This window comes from Panthera tigris, chromosome A2, assembly GCF_018350195.1.
Source record: "Panthera tigris isolate Pti1 chromosome A2, P.tigris_Pti1_mat1.1, whole genome shotgun sequence".
Classification (NCBI taxonomy): domain Eukaryota; kingdom Metazoa; phylum Chordata; class Mammalia; order Carnivora; family Felidae; genus Panthera; species Panthera tigris.
In genome coordinates, this window is record NC_056661.1 from 138,959,472 (window position 1) to 138,978,406 (window position 18,935).

Sequence of the window (18,935 nt, forward strand, 5' to 3'; positions counted from 1 at the left end):
TGAACAGCAGTGCCGAATTCTGAAACTGATGAACACACTGGTCTCGTGAGGTTCTTGATGAGAAAAAACACGCGCGAAAAGGGCTGTATTTAAGCAAATATGCTGAAAAGAGCATTTTTTAATGAAAATATAAGTTGCTTCATAAAACTCAAAGTTCTTGTTCACACTCTTGGCTCTTGGGGGTAAATACAGTCATTACTACCTACTGAAACCAACACACATTGATATCATCAGGGAACAGGGTTCCTAAGGGTTATGCACAATGAAAAGTTAAGTATCTACCCAAAAAATAATAAAAATTCCCATCTCTTCCCGGACCCTAGCACATAACTTCCAAGTTCTTTTTCAGAATATACTCCCGATTCCCCTCACTACTCCCTTATTGGTGTGTTCCCAAGCCTGCTTAAAATACTCAATTTAACTGGGTTTTAGCTAAGTTTGCAATATTTTACAATAAAATCCCCAAAGACTCCATTTTATGAATGACTGACTGAACACGGGAGTCATATATACAGATTGAAAAAAGTTGGTTAAATCAGAATTTTTAACATTTGCATTATCTGCTTAATGCCCCTAGGTAAAAACCATGCAGCATGACCAATACATTTCTTTTTAAATTCGCTTTTTCAGCCAGATATTTATATTTTATCATCACAGCCTTACTCCAGTTAAACGGCTCCATTAGTACACATGGAAGTCACACAGAAAGTTAAAAGAATAGGGAACATTTTAATTATATACAGAACATGAATACACTATTCTGTTCTTGGATTCTTCTAAGCTAACTTTATATTACTCTGATACCTAAAGCAAAACCAAGAGACAGGCAAAAAACACTTTAAACAATCTCAAGAGCAGGATTAGAAAATTCATCCAAATAGAACCCTGTGAAATTTCTAAGTGTGCTTATAAAGCCAGTGATTCTAAGGAGCTTTCTCACCTTTAAGAAAAGCAATCACCACCTTTTATAACCCAGCCTTTGTCCACCCCAAATCCACAAATAATTTCCTTTGGGTTAAGAGGACATGTGCCTATAGCCAGATTGGCTAGAACAGCAAAATTTAGCATCTAGCACAACAAACTTTCAAACTAAGACTTTAACATTTTAGAGCCCTCTAAAGCCAAGTACATTAAAAGCACCAGAAAGGAAAAAATGGGTCTTCTAAAAATGAGTGAAACCCAACTTCAAACTTTGTATTAGCAACACTGGAAACTGGAAGAGTGTACTATTGATGCCTTAAAAGTTCCGAGGGAAGAGGGTTTCAATCCAGACTACTCTGCCCAGTTGATTTCTCTATGAAAAAAATTTCAAACCCATGTAGATTCAGAAAATTTGTCACACTCCTTCAAAGGGGAGTATGAAAACTTTCAAACAAAATTAGGAAATAGGAACAGGGGCTCTATAGCTCACAAGAACTATGAAAAGAGAATCACAACTCTCAGCCTGTTGTCCCAACACTGAGTTCAGAGTAAACCAAAGGGGAAAGATATGCAAAAGAAAAGAGATGAAGCGATCAAGGCCAGCTATCCACTGTAATAGTGATTTCCAAACCCAATCAGATATCCCATGCGCTGGATTCCCCCTTTGGTCTCAAGCTCCATTTCCCATCACCTATCCGGCTCTGCACTCTCAGAATCAATAAGTCCTAACAGCTAAGCAGGCTTGTTCTTCAGCTTCTCTTTGGGTTTTCCTTGTTGGGGAGGTGCCTGAACAAAATCAGAGGGAAATAAGTGCAAGATAACAGGAGATTTAATCCCTGGGCCACCTCCCTACTATGCACCATCTGGCCATAATTCTATTCTACACCTGAAGACCACACCCTCTGTCAGACAGCTTTCTCCCATACCTTTGCTTCCTGGTCAGTTCAGGTCAGAGTTTCCTCCTTTCGCCCACGGAGGCCTACAGGTAAGTAAGGTCTTCCCCCTTGTAGGTAACCCTTGAATGCTGCACCATCCCTCACCTTAAACTACCTGACCCTCTCATTTGTGAGTTGCCCCTTGGCATAACAGTTATTTCCTACTGGGCCCTATTTCATAATCCTCCTCCTTTAAAAAAAAATAAATAATAAACTTTTGGCTACACAGAAGTGATTTTACTGCTAGGTTACAGTATTTCCACATACTTTCAAAAATATAACCTCCTAACTAGAATAATAAAATGAAGGGAAATAACATGGATTTCAGATATAAGTGCTTAGGCATAGCTGGTCTACAAGAAAGTAAACTCGACATATATACCCACATATATGATATGGAAGTCTGAATTTAAGATAAGGGAGATAAGATTCAACTGAATGTTATCAACACTCTCTTTTGATATTTTCAAGGGCTAAACAGTTTGCCTATCCATAAAATCCAGGAGAATGGGACAACTGAAAATGAAAGCTGACACAGGCATCCTATATCGATAACATCACAAGCATCATCGCTACTGGTGACATATTTTTTTCCAATATGATGAGCAATTCTCAGGTAAGTTCCTAACAAAATAAAGTTCAATCTTTCCCCAATTTACCCAAAAGTTGTCTGGATTTTTTGGAAGATCATACATATTAAACCCATACAGATTTTTTTTTAATTTTAGATTAAGCTTCAGCATGAGCAGGGGAGAGGGGAGGAAGGAGAGTATCTTAAGCAGGCTCCATGTTCTGTGCACTGAGCACAATGGCAGTAGGGGGATGGGGGGGGGGGGCTCAATTCCCAGACCCTGGGATGACAACCTGAGCCAAAATTAAGAGTCAGCCACCCAACCAGCTGAGCCACCCAGGTGCCCCAATACCTTCTTTATAAAGAGCTTTACTCTAGGCTCAAATAACCATAGACAGGATTTACCTACACCAATGTCCAACAAGACATTCAAATGCCATGTAGGATGAAAGACAATTTATCCTGCATTTTAGTTTTTTCTAGAATCCCTGGACCCTACCCACTAAATACTAGTAGCAACCCCCCAATCACCGAGAAAAAAAAAAACATTTTATGGGGTATGCTGGTTAAGTGTCTGCTGGGGGTATTACCAGCCCCATTGGGGACCAAGGTTTTTTTGTTTTTTTTTTTAATTTTTTTTTTTTTTTAACATTTATTTATTTTTGAGACAGAGAGACAGAGCATGAACGGGGGAGGGTCAGAGAGAGAGGAAGACACAATCTGAAACAGGCTCCAGGCTCTGAGCAGTCAGCACAGAGCCCGACGTGGGGCTCGAACTCACATACCGCGAGATCATGACCTGAGCCAAAGTCGGACGCTTAACCGACTGAGCCACGCAGGCGCCACTTGGTTTTTTGTTTTTTTTTTTTTTTTTAAGTAATGAAACATTTTTTTTCTGTTTACCACTTTTTGTATTTTTTTAACTTACATCCCAGTTAGTTAACATATAGCACAACAACAATTTCAAGAGTAGATTCCAGTGATTAAGCCCCTATGTATAACACCCAGTGCTCATCCCAAGTGTCTTTAATGCCCCTTACCCATTTAACCCATCCCCCCCTCCCAAAACCCCTCCAGCAACCCTCTGTTCCCTATATTTAAGAGTCTGTCATGTCCCCCTCCCTGTTTAGGTTTTTGCTTCCCTTCCAAGTACCAATGGTTCGTAATTAGCAACTTGAGACAAAATAGGTAAAGAAAAACAAGAACTCCAAGAAAAGTTTCAACTTTTAGAAGATATGCAACCAATGCATACTATGTGGTTTGTAGTGACAGAACTCCACTAAGTAGCTTCCAGTTTTTACAATCAGCTACTCAAAATACAAAAGTCTTTAGGATTTTTAATTTTAAGGTTTATTTGAGCGAGTGAGAGAAGGAATAAGTGGGAGAGAGGTGGAGAGAGAGGGAGACGGAATCTGAAGCAGGCTCCAGGCTCTGAGCTGTCAGCACAGAGACGGACACAGGGTTCAAAACCCACCAACTGTAAAATCATGACCTGAGCCAAAGTCAGACACTTACCTGAGCCTCCTAGGAGCCCCAGAAGTCTTAAGGATTCTAAAAGATAAAGTTAACCTTGGGAAGACATTTTCTTCATTGAAGAATCTAGATGCAGGTGCTGTTGGCAATGGATTTCAATTCCAGTGTCTGAAATTCCTGCAGTCTTTTCCTTGTAGTCACAAGGAGTGTTTCCTGCCTCATACAGGAAGGCAAAAAACAAAACAGGTGATTGTTTAGACTTCAAACTAACTGTAGTTACAATATGGATAGAGCAGACCCACTTTAACAAGTAAAAATCAAGTCACTTGAAAATTAACCACGAGAGGTTCACTTCTCTCTCCTGTAGAGATCTGAGAGGTGGGGTAGCTCTCCGTCTGCAAGCCACGCTGCTCAGCGACTCAAGAAGTAGTAACCGGCTCCTCATCCAAAGGCTGCTTTAACTGCCAGACTGAGACAGATATTCAGCCAGTGGGTGGGAAAGGGCAGAGGGACAGGGACACGCTCCTCTTGTTTCCCGTGTAGGAGCCAAAGGCAGGCTGCCCCAAGATGGACCACACTCTGGAATATTTAACTTCTGATAGAACGAGCACAAGCAGGGGAGGGACAGAGATGGGGGCAGAGGATCTGAAGCTGGCTCTGTGCTGACACTAGAGAGCCTGAGGCAGGGCTCCAACCCCTGAACTCTGAGATCATGACCTGAGCTGAAGTCGGATGCTTAACTGACAGAGCCACCCAGGCGCCCCTAACATATTTCTTTAAATAAAAGTTACTGGGACAGCCTGTACAAGGACACCTAGACCTTCCTCTGTCCCCCTTAAAAGCAGGGCATCATGCCCCACACAAAAGGTACCCTCCCTGTACCAGGAGGTTAAAAGACATTCTCATGATGAGAGACAGGAAATTTAGAGCCTGAAGCCTGTACAAACAACCCTTTTTACTAATTTAGTACCTTGGCCCAAATTCTGTTTAGAATTCCTTACTGAAGCTCCCCAAATTCAGTTGTCAATTCCTCAGATTTACTGTCTTTACCTAAAAAGTGAAAAAGCTGCCTTAGTCATGTCTTTAGGTCTCTATTATTGGGCCTCTGTGTGCACGCAATAAACTTTTTCTCTGGTCTGTCTCATGTAAATTTAATTCTTACTCCAGCTAGAAAACCTTAAAAGACGAATTTTTCCTTCCCTTCACAAGGAACGGCCCATACATTCGCACACATCACTTCCATTCATAGCTCGCTAGCCTGAAATTAGTCTTTTGGCTAAGCTAACCGCCAAGAGAAGGTAGAACAAATATCAGATTCCAATTGTTCCCAGCCATCAACAATTTGTATGCCACATACTTGTTCCTCCTATTCCGGCAAGACTTCCTTCCTGCCCTCCTCAGCAAAATCTCAGAAGTCTGTAGCTGGTCTTCCAGAATTGTGTAAAAACAAAGACATTACCTGTGCAATTCCTTGTAAAGACTGATAGGGCCATGGGACCTGGCCCTATTCTCGTGTGGGAGAAATAAAGTTGGCACCCTCCAAGCTAGGTTCTTGACATACATTCTCTGGGCAGTCATGCTCTGTTCCACGGATAACAAAAGGAAGGGGAGGGCAAGATTAGAAATGTAGTCTTCAGCCAGACAGCCACGTGCCCAGCTAAAAATTCTATTTCTTGTAAGGAGGGGAGAACATAGAGGAGGCAACTAGCAGAAACCAATAATGGTAAAAGACCATATTCCAGAAGAAAGGGAACCAGATGCTTGTAGGAAATGAGCTAACTCTCCCCATCGTATATTCTACAGGAAGCAATGGCTAAAGTCACTAAGAATCCATGAGAAAAGTGGTATACATATTTCAATTTATGAACTATTTCCAGAAGAACTAAAAAAACATGAAAAGTTATAAAGGTTCCCTCTGGAAAGCTGATTGCCAATGGGGAAGAGTGAACAGACTATTTAATTCTAAGTTCTGCAAGGTTTATGCTATGTAAATATATTGTAATAGCTTAGATTCAGATTACAATCTCAAACTAGCACTCATAGTGCTACTTCTCTTGCTGGATTCTCTTTCCTTCTACATCATTCAAGCCCATGCTTTCAAATGAAATCCACATGACAATTCTCAAATTTACTTCTTATACCCAAATCTCTCCCAAGCTCCAAACAACTGTCCTTTTGATCTCTACTTATTTCAAGGACCACAAATTCAACATCTCACCTATTAGGTTTTAAGTTCCTCATGGCATGATCTGTATTGGATTAAATTGTATACCCCCACACAGCTTCTCAAATATTTTTAAGAATAAGAAAGGCAACAAAGCCTAGGATTCTAGGATGTAGTGATCAAATTATAGACATTCTTACAGGATCGCACACTTGAACCACAATTATGAAACATTAAAGCTATTTGGACACTGTCCTCCCCCAGTAATTTAAGATATATTGTTCTATCATGTAAAACAGAGTGGCCTTCTAGTTGAAGCAGGGAATAGAGAACAAGAATGTGCTTTCTGGAGCGCCTGAGTGGCTCAGTCAGTTAAGCAGCCAACTCTTGATTTCAGTGCAGGTCATAATCTCACAGTTTGGGATCAAACCCTAGATATCAGGCTCTGGGATCAAAGCACAGAGTCTGTTTGGGATTCTCTCCCCCACCCCCTGTCTGCCCTCCCCTACTCTCTCTCAAAAAAAAAAAAAAAAAAAGAAAAAGAAAAAAAAGTGCTTTCTATCTCCCTACTTCCTGCTACTCAAGAATACATGAAGCCCTTCTGGTAAAGAAAACCAGAGCTTCACAAATGTAGGCAATAGATGTCTTGTTATAGTTCAGAATGATTCCTGAGGATACTTAGCATTTTGTAAGCCTTTCTGGCTAAAGAAGTATTTTGAGTTTTAGAGATTTTCTACAGAACCAAATTAAGACTCTCATCTCTTTAAATAAAATATGGAATAGATTTCCCTAAATTTGTGAAATAAAAATACAGGTTTCGTAGCAGAATTTAATTTTCCCATCTTCCAGTATTCATACAGATACATAACAGTATTTTTAAAAGAAATACTGCAGATGAAATATAAAACTAAAATCCATCAAGATGAATGTTCATTAACTTCATAATCCATGAAAACTAGAGACCCAGCTTCTTAAAGCACACGTGCTTTGCTTTGTCAATCAAAACAAGAAGCACAACTATGAAGACCTAGCGAGATTTATATCCTGTCCCTCTACCTGCCCCTGGCTCCAGCATGGAAGAGCTGAAATGCCATATACTCAAGACAAAACAAAAATAAAGGAAACAAAAAACAAAATGGAAAATAAGATTTTGATGGTACACTGGCAATGATGGTTTCAAACTCAAAAGCAAAGACCAGGCAAAAATTGTTGTATTAAATAATCTTCAATACAAAATAACCTCAAAATGTATATATGCACACATGCAGAGGTGTTTATAGATGTGAAAAGCAGGTGTATGCATTATGATTAACATCCAAAACTCCAACAGAAAGTAGTTTTAACCTTTAAAGTTGGACAAAGAATCCTTGTCCAACACCCACACTAAATGAATCAAAGGGAGTTCCTTTCCACTGACTACAGTATATACTTCTCTTTATACTAGTAGGAATCTGGCATCAATATCTAGGAGTTAAATGCTTCTAGATATACAAAGTCAGTTAAAGATACATACAATTGTAGGGTAATATAAAGATGATACTATAAAGATAACAAGATAGGAATGATTACTATAATGCTAACTATTAGATATATAAAAAAAAATCCTAAAGTCAAAATTTGCCACATGATTTTTGACCTAAAACTTAATATTCATTGCATACTACAGTGAACCATAGTGTCAACATAAGATTAGAAATTACCACAGAGAAAACAAACTTCACCACTAGAAATTTTTAAGTATTCTGGTTAACTATGTTAATACCGATTCAAGAGAAAAATAACTTTTAGCAAAAATTTCATAGTACTACAGATGCCAAAATGTACCTAGAGGTAAATTCATAGCTTCATATACTTTCATTTTATTACAAAGCAGAAAATAAAAATCCTGTTAAGCTGCCAGATCAAAGAACCACCTTGTATCGCCCCTTACCCAGCTCCACCACCCCCCCGAGGAAAAAAAAAAAAAAAAAAACCACCTTAGGAAAATAGAAACTATAAAACAAAGTTTATAAAGTTTACGTGTCCATTTGTAAGAACAAGAGTATCTGGGCTATCTAATGAATTTTTAAAAAGGAGAAACCCTGGAGACCAAAAGCTGAAGATAGAGAAAATGAAAGATCTATCCAACTATGTTAATATACCTGAAAACCTAGAAATGGCCAATTTTCGGTGACAGTTGACAGCACAGAAAAAGACCTTTCTGAATACAGACCAAAAGAACTATAAAAAATTAAAAGCCTAGGGAACTCAAGTTTTCTAAAAACCAGCGCAATCAGGGAGCAATTACCCTAGGAATGTAAATACAGTTTAACAATAGGAAACCTAGTAAATCCATCACATCAGTAAAATTAAGTCAGGCAATCACCTCAATGGATGGGACAAGAAATTTGATAAAAGTCCATTCCTGAGATTTTTCAACTCACTTAATGTAAGAAAAATAGAGTAGCAAAGAATACCCTAAAATGCTAACAACATGTTCCTTGGTACAATTCCAAAAGCATTCCTAGTAAAGCCTGCATCAAGAGAAGGCTATGGCAGGGCACCTGGGTGGCTCAGTTGGTTAAGCATCCAAATTCAGCTCAGGTTATGATCTCACTGTCTGTGGGTTCAAGCCCTGAGTCAGGCTCTGTGCTGACAGCTCAGAGCCTGGAACCTGCTTCTGATTCTGTGTCTCCCTCTCTCTCTCGGCCCCTCCCCTGCTCACTCTGTCTCTGTCACTCTCTCAAAAATAAACATTTAAAAATTAAAAAAATAAAAAAAAAAATACACTGTTTTGAACGTTCTTAACCAGAGATGTCAAACAGAACAGGTACAGCTACCGGAGAAGACAAATCATTACTATCAGAGGATTCAACCGCCTACCATAGACAACCCAGAAGGCTCAGATAGGACTTACTAAAACAATAGTGCACAGCGATACGATCAGTTAAAACAAAGCTAGAGTTTAACATTTACCGATTACTGGTAATAGAAAAACACAAGCCACAGAGAAAAAAATTGTAAAAGGTTTAAAAATAACTTGGTTATAAACCCAAGGGGCCAATACAATGAAAGGGACGAAACATCGCAATGACAGAAGAGGCCTAACTGAAGAGGATGTACATCAAACAAGACTTTAGTAAAAATTAGTTTCTCAAACAGGCTTAACAAGAAATGACAGCATCTAATCAGGAGCATAAGGGAGCATAAGTGTTAACAGGCACTAAGCTAAACACTTTCTATGCATCTCATTTAATTATAACAAAAATTCTATGTGGCCATTAGCCCCTTTTTACAAATGAAAAAGCCAGGACCTAGAGAGCAGAAATACCTTACTCATACAATGCATGGATACTACAAAAGAATGAAGCCAGGCTCCCTGAAGACAAAGCAATTTCCTAACTGCTGCATTTTTTTTTTTTTTTTTTTTTTTTTTTAAGAAAGGGCAAGTGAGGGGCACCTGGGTGGCTCATTTGGTTGAGTGGTTGAGCTGACCTCAGCTCAGGTCATGATCTCAGGGTCCTTGAGTTTGAGCCCCACGTGGGGCTCTGTGCCTAAAGCTCAGAGCCTGGAGCCTGCTTAGGATTCTGTGTCTCCCTCTCTCCCCGCCCTTCCCCTGCTTGCACTCTTGTGGCTCTCTCTCAAAAATAAACATTAAAAAAAAAATTAAGGGTAAGAGGGGGTGGGGATAGGGGGAGGAATAGAATGGTAAAAGATTTGATAAATGGGAACTCCAAGTATTAAAATATGTAATTATCCTAAGTCAAAATTACATGATATGAGCAATAGGAAAAGAGCTAGACCAATTAGAATAGGTAACCTAAGAAAAGATGTAAAAGACACATGCACATAATCTATAAATTACTGAACACTACTGAAGGAATTTATGCTTGTTTTATTCTTAAAAAAATTTTTTTAACGTTTATTTATTTTTGAGACAGAGCATGAACGGGGGAGGGGCAGAGAGAGAGGGAGACACAGAATCGGAAGCAGGCCCCAGGCTCTGAGCCATCAGCCCAGAGCCCGACGCGGGGCTCGAACTCACGGACCGCGAGATCGTGACCTGAGCTGAAGTCGGACGCTTAACCGACTGCGCCACCCAGGCGCCCCATGCTTGTTTTATTCTTGACTGTGTTTCCAGAACATCTGATCTTGTTAAGTAGAGGCTCAATAGATACTTGGTCAATGAATTAATGAGGGAAACCATTTGAACTTGGGCTTCCAGCTTAGGAATGGAAGGAAGCAGAGCATAATCAAGAATCAGTCTGCAAGAACTGCTTAACTTGGGGGGGGGGGGGGGGATGTCAACTCCTTGCTTCAAACATTAATTCTAGATGGGAAATTGTCCAAGAGAAGAAATGTTAAGGAAAAGATCAAAGTATATCTAAAAAAAAGGCAGACTATAGAAAACCCTTCACAAAGGAATGCTATTTTCAACATACTGATAAAGAGTTCACATTACCAAAATCGCAACCAAAAAAAATGAAAAAAAGGACATTAGACCATACACATATATTCATCTTCACTATCAGGAAGGAGCGAGTTAACTATCCTGCTAGCCTGGCAAAGACTGCCTTTAAACTGTTCATACCTTTTGCCCCAGTAGTATTTTCGTTGTAAAAATTCATCACAAACCTGAAGGTTAGAAAATGAAAATATTCAAACCACAAGGTTTACAAAGTGATGTGAAGAAGTTTCAAAAAGTAGACCAATGATGCTCTACAGAAGACTCTCAAATGCAAACTACAACCTATTAATGTATTTTTTTTAATTTCCTGAAATATAGTCAATACACAACGTTAGTCTCAGGTGTACAACAGTTATGTGACACTAATGCAATTTGAGCAGGTTTTCCATACTCTCCACCTAACGCTAAAATTTTGCGGACTGCAAACAAAAATATAAAATCACTTAAAACCGTTTAAACAAGAACTTAGCTAAGTACTTAATGCCTTCTGAAGTTACTTTCTGAAAGACCTATATGCACGACTACTGCATATACCAAGGAAATATTCCACTGACTAAAGATCTTGAAAGACCTTGGTGCAATTTACTCTTCAGTTAGGCATTACTCAGTGTCAACCTCTGAGATTTCACTATACTCTCCCAGTTCATTTTGGAATAGGAAGCAACACTCAGGCTTACACTCAGCATCCTATATTTTCTATTGCTAACGTTGTGATCTGTGGTTTTATAATTACACACTTGCAAATGCAACTTAATTGCCTCTAGCATATTACCTAATTAAAGACCTTTCGGAAGTCTAATATGTACTGGCCTCCCACTGTATTGATTCAATAAAGTCTAGAATATTTAGATGTTTGTTCCTCCCTTAGAGCATCCCTGTTGCTTTTACCTTAATATGGAATATTGGTTTAATTACTCAGTAATCTTACTCGTTACTGCAAATAGTTTCACCTTGCCCATGTGAAAATAAGCCAGTTTCCGGCAGCTTTCCAGAAAACACACACACACAGTTCTCAACCTTGGCCCTACACTGGAATCACCTAGGAAGCTTTAAGACTACAACCCCCAGAGATTGATTTCATTAATGTGGGGTGCAACTTGGATGGTGGGATTCTTAAGGGCTCTCCAGGGAATTCTAATGTGCAGCTAAGGATAGAAATCAGATTTTTGTTTTTAAAAAAATGAAAGCCCATCAAAATCCTCAGCTGATTTTGAAACACAGGGACCAAAAACAGTGATCCTAAAAGGAAGTGTTACCAACTCAGGACAACTTCATAATTTGATTCCTAAATATTAATTTTGGGCAAGTGTCCTTTGTTCCAGTATATGTCCACCTTTACATTTACAGCTATTAGGTCTTTAACCCAAAAATTAAAACGGCAACACATGACTATGTGACCCACCACTTCCTTCCCAAAGATCTAAGTCAATCTGAAATGCATAGAAAATAGCACAATCATGCAAAAGAGGCCTCCTCACTACCAAACTGGTGGGATTTTCTATTTGGAATTCTCGTATTTCATAACCTGGCAATTGGTTTTAATTTTATCTTAAAGTTCTTTAATGACCTTACATACAGTGTTATCTTTTGAGTGTATAAATAAAGGGAACAGTTTCCATTAAGAAAAAAAAGAGGGAAACATAATTAGCTATTTTATTTCACTTTATAAGCAGTCATTGTGTATCAGAATTACAGCTGATTTCATTTTTGAAAGAAGCAAACGTCAATATCACTTAATCTGTCTGAGTTCTTCTCATCAACACAACTCATTCCACTAAATTAAGTGCCACCATCTCAAGACACCCTGTGGAGGGTTAGATGAATCAAAGCAACACGCGTCTTCCTGAGATACTGTATTAAGTCCGGTCTGAGGTTACTTTAATGTGGTTTCCAACTCATTCCCCAGAGGACAATGTATTCGCTCTTCTTAAAAACCAACATAACCTATCCCTTCTGCATTTGCTCCACAATGTACTAAAGTCAGAAGAGCACAAAGGCTGAATTAAGCCTAACTCCCAAAGAGGGTGGCTTTTTAAGATTTTCACATCATTTGCTGGAAACCTGCAAACAAGGAAACAAGGTAGAATACTGGGCTTCTACACTGCTGGTCTCTTGGGCTTGGTAGTGGCAGTGGCCAAGTTCCACTTTGCAGTCATCAGTTCTACCAGCTTTACATTTTTATGGCTTTCAGGGGGTAGAAATCCTGGAGGTCTCAAAAACACATTTAGGAACACTAGTTTCCCGAGATCAGAAGACTCTTACTTTCCTTTCTCCCCGCCCCCCCCCCCACCCCCGCCACCACTTTCCTCCAAATTGCACCTAATTCTTTGCAACATGTACTAAATCTGACACTTGTTTGTATCCAAACAAGTTTTGGGGGGTTTGAGCACATACACCAATGAGCACTGGAGGGGCAGAGAATCTTAAAGCAGGCCTCGAGATTATGACCTGAACTGAAATCAAGAGTCTGATGTTTAGCCAACTGAGCCACCAAGGCACGCCCACCACACCCCCCCCCCCCCCCCCCCCCGACACGTTTTTGCTGGACGCCCTATGCTAAGGCACCAAAGAGGGGGCAACACAGCACTAAAGGCATAAGATTTCCTAGCCTTAGGTAAGGGATTCTCAACCCTTGTAAAAGCTGTGGGGGCTTTGTTTTGGAAAACTGGTTTTTCCAGGATGCCAGGGTGGCTCATTCCATTAAGTGTCTGACCCAGGCTCAGGTCAAGATCTCCAGGTTTGAGTCCTACGTTGGGCTCTGTGTAGACAGCTCAGAGCCTGGAGCCTGCTTGGGATTCTGTGTCTCCCCTCTCTGCCCCTCCCCCACTCGGTCTCAGAAATAAACACTTAAAGAAAATTTTAAAAATTTGGCTCTTTTCCCTGAACTTAGGGATCACCTGAACAGTCAGAATGTTAACAAAAGAGACCATCATGTCCAAAGATCTAAAAGTAGCCACTTTTTGTAATGAAACATTCAGATGGCAGAGTTATAGGCAGGCACCTACCATAGGTCTTTCCACCACAATGCATTCTTGCCCTCTTCCTGATCGGTTTTACCTAAGGAGCTTGCTCTCCCCCCTCACCCCCATCCACAATTTCACATTTGTGTACGTTTCTCAAACTTAGACAAAAATTATGTGAAGTGGTGGGAATGCTTATTCTAGATGAAGGTTAAGTCACAACTTAGAGTGATTACTGGTCATACATGTAGAAATGGCAAGAACAAAAAACTGAGAACAAACTGAGGGTTGATGGGGGGTGGGAGGGAGGGCAGGGTGGGTGATGGGTATTGAGGAGGGCACCTTTTGGGATGAGCACTGGGTGTTGTATGGAAACCAATTTGACAGTAAATTTCAAATATTAAAAAAAAAAGAAATGGCAAGAACATCAATCTAGGATTCACAGAAAGTTATCAAATACCATTTTACTCTAATTCCTGATTTCTAGTTTAAAAAAGCGGGTTCCTTCAACATCGGACTTTACTAACTTTAATGAAAGCAAAAACAGTGCAACCACCCATTAGAAGCCTACAGACCTGCAGTCTAAACCTTTAACTACAGGAATGAACATACTGACCCCCCTGTTGTGGTAGTCGTTATGATGGGTCAGAGTCCCCCTACCTTCCAGTCACCATGAACACCTATTACTTTTCCAAAGGTTCAACAAATTGCCTTTATGATTTGCCTTCTGATGAAGCAGATTTGCTTATTTGGTAAACTGCTTTGCCATTAATACCGATCCCACCCTTAACCAATGATAGAGAGTCACACAAAGTTCATTATTGCTGTAGCATTCTGATGGTACCAAAGTCATCAAGGTAAAGAGGCATCAGGCTTAGACACTATTCGGAACTAAAGTCCTTTTGCCATTAGCAGTTACTTCATATTGGTATCACATGTGAACCCCTGGATACGTTAAGTGATGTGACCACCTGGTGCAAAGCTGTTAGGGTGGACCCAGATACTCACTTTCAGAATTTTCTGTAGAGCCATCAGTAGTCCCAGGGCCTCAATGGCATACATGGCCACTGTTCCTCGGAGTTGAAGTTTTCCAGCCAAGAGCAAAGAAAGCAATGTTCGAGTCAACCGAGTTTAATGCTACTAAGCTTTCGAGTAACTCCTGGATAAAACCCCTAACTAGCTTTGTGGGCATTTCTAGCTAAGTAAGGAGAAAACAAAACACTGCAGCTAAGGTCTAGTTCACAAAAACTCACCAGCCCTTTAAGGGAGGGCTAGGACAGCCAGAGGAAGGCTCTTGTGTCACTTATAAAATGAGGACCCCTGGGGCTCCTGGGTGGTTCAGTCAGATAAGTGTCGGACTTCGGCCCAGGTCCTATCACGGTTCATGGGTCCGAGCCCAGTGTCAGGCTCTGTGCTAACGCTCAGAGCCTGGAGCCTGCTTTGGATTGGGTCTCCGTCCCTGCCCCTCCCCTGCTTGGGCTAGGTCCCTCTCTCTCAAAAAGTGAATAAACATTAAAAAAAAAAAAAAAAAAAAAAAAAAAAAAAAAAATTAAAGTGAGGACCCTTTCAGATCTCAATCTGAGAGTTTCTAAATTCTCAAAGTTGTGAGGAGTAAACAGCAACATGCAGGTCAATAACAATTTAAGCTATCAGATCCTTTTATTAGAAGTTGGACTACTTGAAGATACAGGAGAAAACATACAATGGATTAATGATTTTGCAATTATGCTGTGATTTTTTTACATAACCCACGTGTATAATTTGGGACTTAAAGTTTCTGGCATTAATTGACTTATGTATCAAATTCACAGGAATATAAGTTCCCACTTCACTCCATCCTAGAAGAAAACCTACTGCCAAGAATTGTTCCAGTTCCCTCTAGGAAGCAGCATGTTAAAAAAAAAAAAAAAGTGTGGGGCCTTTGGAATAAGGCAAATATTTAGGTTATGTGGCCTCCCCCTTAATAAAAATTCACTGAAGTTAATCTGACAGCACTCAATGCTCCCAAGATTTAAAGAGCTGAAGTTTCCAAGTATTTTTGCAGAGATCAGATGCAGGGTTTTGTCGTTTGGGTTTTGGTAACCTCTGGGTAAGGTCATAGTTTTCTTAGGGTTGTGAACGTATTTGGCAGTTCAAATAACTTCTGTAGGAACATTCTATTTAAATGGGAGGAGTCAGATCTGTAACCATGAACAAGCAAAGGGGAGTTTCAGTACCAAAATGCGACAAGCACAGTGTAAGTCAGCTACCAGTAACTTTTTACAAAAGCAGAATAGTCTGGACAGGACTAGCTTTAGTTTCACCATACGCTTTTACAGTTTAATACACTAAAAATAAGCTTCAATGCACTATGAATGACCGAAGTGATAACAGGCTGACCTTCAGAAGCTTTACACGGCTAGACAGGTCAAGAATTACTTACACTTAGCATAAGGAGGACTACTGAAGTTGAAATCTGCTTGACCTATGGAGTGGACAAGCAACAGGTGACTGCAGCACAACGATGAGGAAGCAGGGTACCTACCTACGGGAAGAATAGAAGGCGCACAAGAACATCACGGGGCACGCACAACTGACTGGAGGAATGGGGACTTCAATCATGCCCCCCGAGGAAATGATGCTCAGACTGCTCACCTCCGAAATGAGGGGTCTGCCTGGAGGACACCAAGGTCTTTTCCAGCTCTAGCATTCTGTGACTGAATTACCTACAGGGTTAGGTTCTTGAAGGTTCGGTGTAATTCGGCACCAGCTGTAAAGAATCACCCCTCAAGTATTCCCAGAGAGTGAAGGGTTTCAAAACAGCTACTTAGTTTAGGTGTGTTTTTAAAGGCTGGATAGAGGACGATGGTGGGAGGACTGCATGTACTCAAAGCTGCAGTGGTGTTTCAGAAGACCATTCAAATGCTCCCCGGATTTCTGAGAAATGCTTTATGTGCTTGATATTTCAGAAAATAAACACGTGTGCATCCAGATACGCCTCGGGCAAATTCTAAGCTCTCTGGGTCTCCACATTTTGTCGGAGATAGTTAGATTTCTACTGGACCTTTTAGGTTCAGCATTCTATCAGAAAGATTTCTTAGGTTCTCATTTACCCAATTAGAGCAATTGGAGTCATGACTTTCCACTGTTACAAAAACATCGGACCCCTGCAATGTGGTTTTAAAACTAAAGTTGGCAGACGTTACACCTGAAACAATCTCCTTACCTCTTTGGGATGCAAAAACAAAGCAAAAAAAAGCAAAAACAAAAACACGCATTCCTTACCAAGTGGTTATGCACCAATCCTTTGTTTTTCATTAATAGTGCCTGCCCAGACCAGGAATTATCAACCTACAGCAATTCTAAGAACTGCGTACCTTCTCCAGGGTTTGGATTTGAAGTGTTCATTACATAGCAGTAAAGCAAGCTCGTTAACTTTTTTATTCCCTGCGGAAAATTTCTACCCTTTCGCCCTAGTGAAGGCTGCTCTAGCTAACAGGGGTGGCCAGATTCCACCTGTTTCGCCTAATTACACAATCATTAAGACCCACAGAAAAGCCCAGCTCCAGCTGAACTCAGGTGGGCAGGAATGCACCACTGCTCTTAGAAACTTAAGTTGATGGAAGTTGCGTTGTAACCTGGCCGGAGCGGAGTCCCAGCGGGTGCAACCACCGCACGGCGGGCGCTGCGGGTCTCACGATGCCAAGCTGACAGCTTCTGCCAACAGGAAGGGGGCTGGGGGAGGACGCATCCGCTGCAACCCGATACCCAGCCGGCTAAAGCACGAAGGGATTCCCCCTGAAAGATTCCCTTGAACCGTAAAGACCGACAAAAACAGTGCACGCATTAAACAAGGGCAGAGGGCAAGCGCCCCAGCGCTCTCCCGGGAGAAAACTCCGGGGAGGAAGAAGTGGCGGCCGGAGGCGCCGAGTCCTGCGTGCAACTCACCTTCTGCTGCCTCCGGGCCATGTCGGTGGGCTGTTTGGCGTTGAAGGGGTACGCGATGCACCTCACGACGAAGACGTAGAGCTGCAGGCGGATCCTCCGCTCCTGCTCCTCATCCAGCTGCCTCTCGGGCTCATCTCGCCCCTCGCTGAGCACAGAGGGGCTCGGGCTCACGGGTCTGGCCGCGCTGCCGCCGCCCGCGCGCCCCGGCGCGTCCCGCCGCCCTTCGCGAGCCGGGGCCGGTGGCGCTCGCTGCGGGCCGCCGGCCGCCACCAGCACATCGCGGCTCTCCTCTTCCAGCCCTTCGTCCGACTCCTCTTCGCTGGAAGACGGGTCCAGCATGGTGCTCGGGGCGCCCCGCCGCTCGGCCCGCGGCCCCCAGGCGCCTCACCCACGGCAGCTGCGTCCGCCGGTCTGAGGGAGCCGCGCGGCTGGCAGCAGCGGCCGCAGAACGAAAGGAAAACTGGCCAGAGCTTTCCGGACACGTCGAGTTAAAGACCGGAATGTTTCCTACCACCAGGGCGAAAGGGGCGGGCAAGAGCCGGGAGGAGGCGAGGGGGAGCCGCCGGGATTAAATAGGCGGAGTTAGCGTTGGAGGTGAACGTGAGCGCCTCGTGAATTCCTCTGCCAGCCCGGGACCCGCCAACCCCGTGATCCCGCCACGCCGGCGGGCAGAGGCGGGGCGGCCCGAGCTCCCGGACGCAGGTGGGGAACCTGTGGCTCCTACAACAAGCAACACGTGGAATAAAATGTTGAGCGGGCGCGGGGTCGTGGAGTACGCGTGCGCGCGCCGCGGCTGCTGCCGGGGCCCAGGATCCCGGGTGCCGAGGCTGGTAGTTTGCAAAAGCGAGGAGGGGCTAGACGTGTCTGCTCCGTATGCACACCCGGGGTTGCTTGGACTACCTTGACCCCCTACCCTCCATGCTTTTTCTCCCGACAGATTCCTAAAGGGCAGGTGGATGGGGGCGGTGGAGTTGCTCCTACTCTCCGAAGGTGAGGAAAGCGGCCGGAACATGCCTGAGACCCGAATCCGATGCCCAGATTGAACCCGAGTGCGGAAAAGTGGGAGCCACTCACCTCAAAATAATGTTGGGGAGAGACTTTGAAAAGTCTCTCGCTCTGCTCTGCTGCTGTTTGACGCTCATGCTGAAGTCCAAATTATAAAGTCAGAGGAACGTTTTTGACAAAAAAAAAAAAAAAAAAAACCCAAAAACGAAACACGCGAGGCTTTCTTTTTAAACTGTTTTTATTCCCACATGAGCAAGATAGATTTTGTATTTTTGGAACGGCACTTTGGTTCAGCTCACACATAGCTGGATTATTTTCTGGGTTGGAATGACATTGACTCAAATAGTTTGTGTAGTGCACACATATCTTCAGCTAACGTTTGAGCACACGCCCGTTGTCCGGCACTGTCAGCATTTGGCGGAGCCTGCGGAGCTCAGGGACACACAACACTTGGTCATTGTTGGTTCTGGCCTCAAGTGGGCGTCTCGAGGCTGCACCTGAAGCCTGTCTTATCTGCACAGATTTCTCAGTC

The 18,935-nt window shown here is 42.3% G+C and overlaps 1 protein-coding gene across 4 annotated transcripts in view; it reads right to left on the bottom strand.

Moving 5' to 3' along the window:
- Positions 1 to 18,024, bottom strand: part of CADPS2 (calcium dependent secretion activator 2) — a 539,410-nt gene extending 521,386 nt beyond the window's left edge. The window contains exon 1 of one of the 4 annotated variants that reach the window (XM_042970898.1): positions 17,399 to 18,021. In XM_042970898.1, the coding sequence (XP_042826832.1) occupies positions 17,399 to 17,737 (339 nt within the window). In that variant the 5' untranslated portion in view covers positions 17,738 to 18,021. Of the gene's footprint in view, positions 1 to 17,398 lie in introns of all 4 variants that reach the window. The other 3 variants (XM_042970882.1, XM_042970892.1, XM_042970903.1) reach the window with 3 other exon arrangements.
- Positions 18,025 to 18,935: the final 911 nt, after the last annotated feature.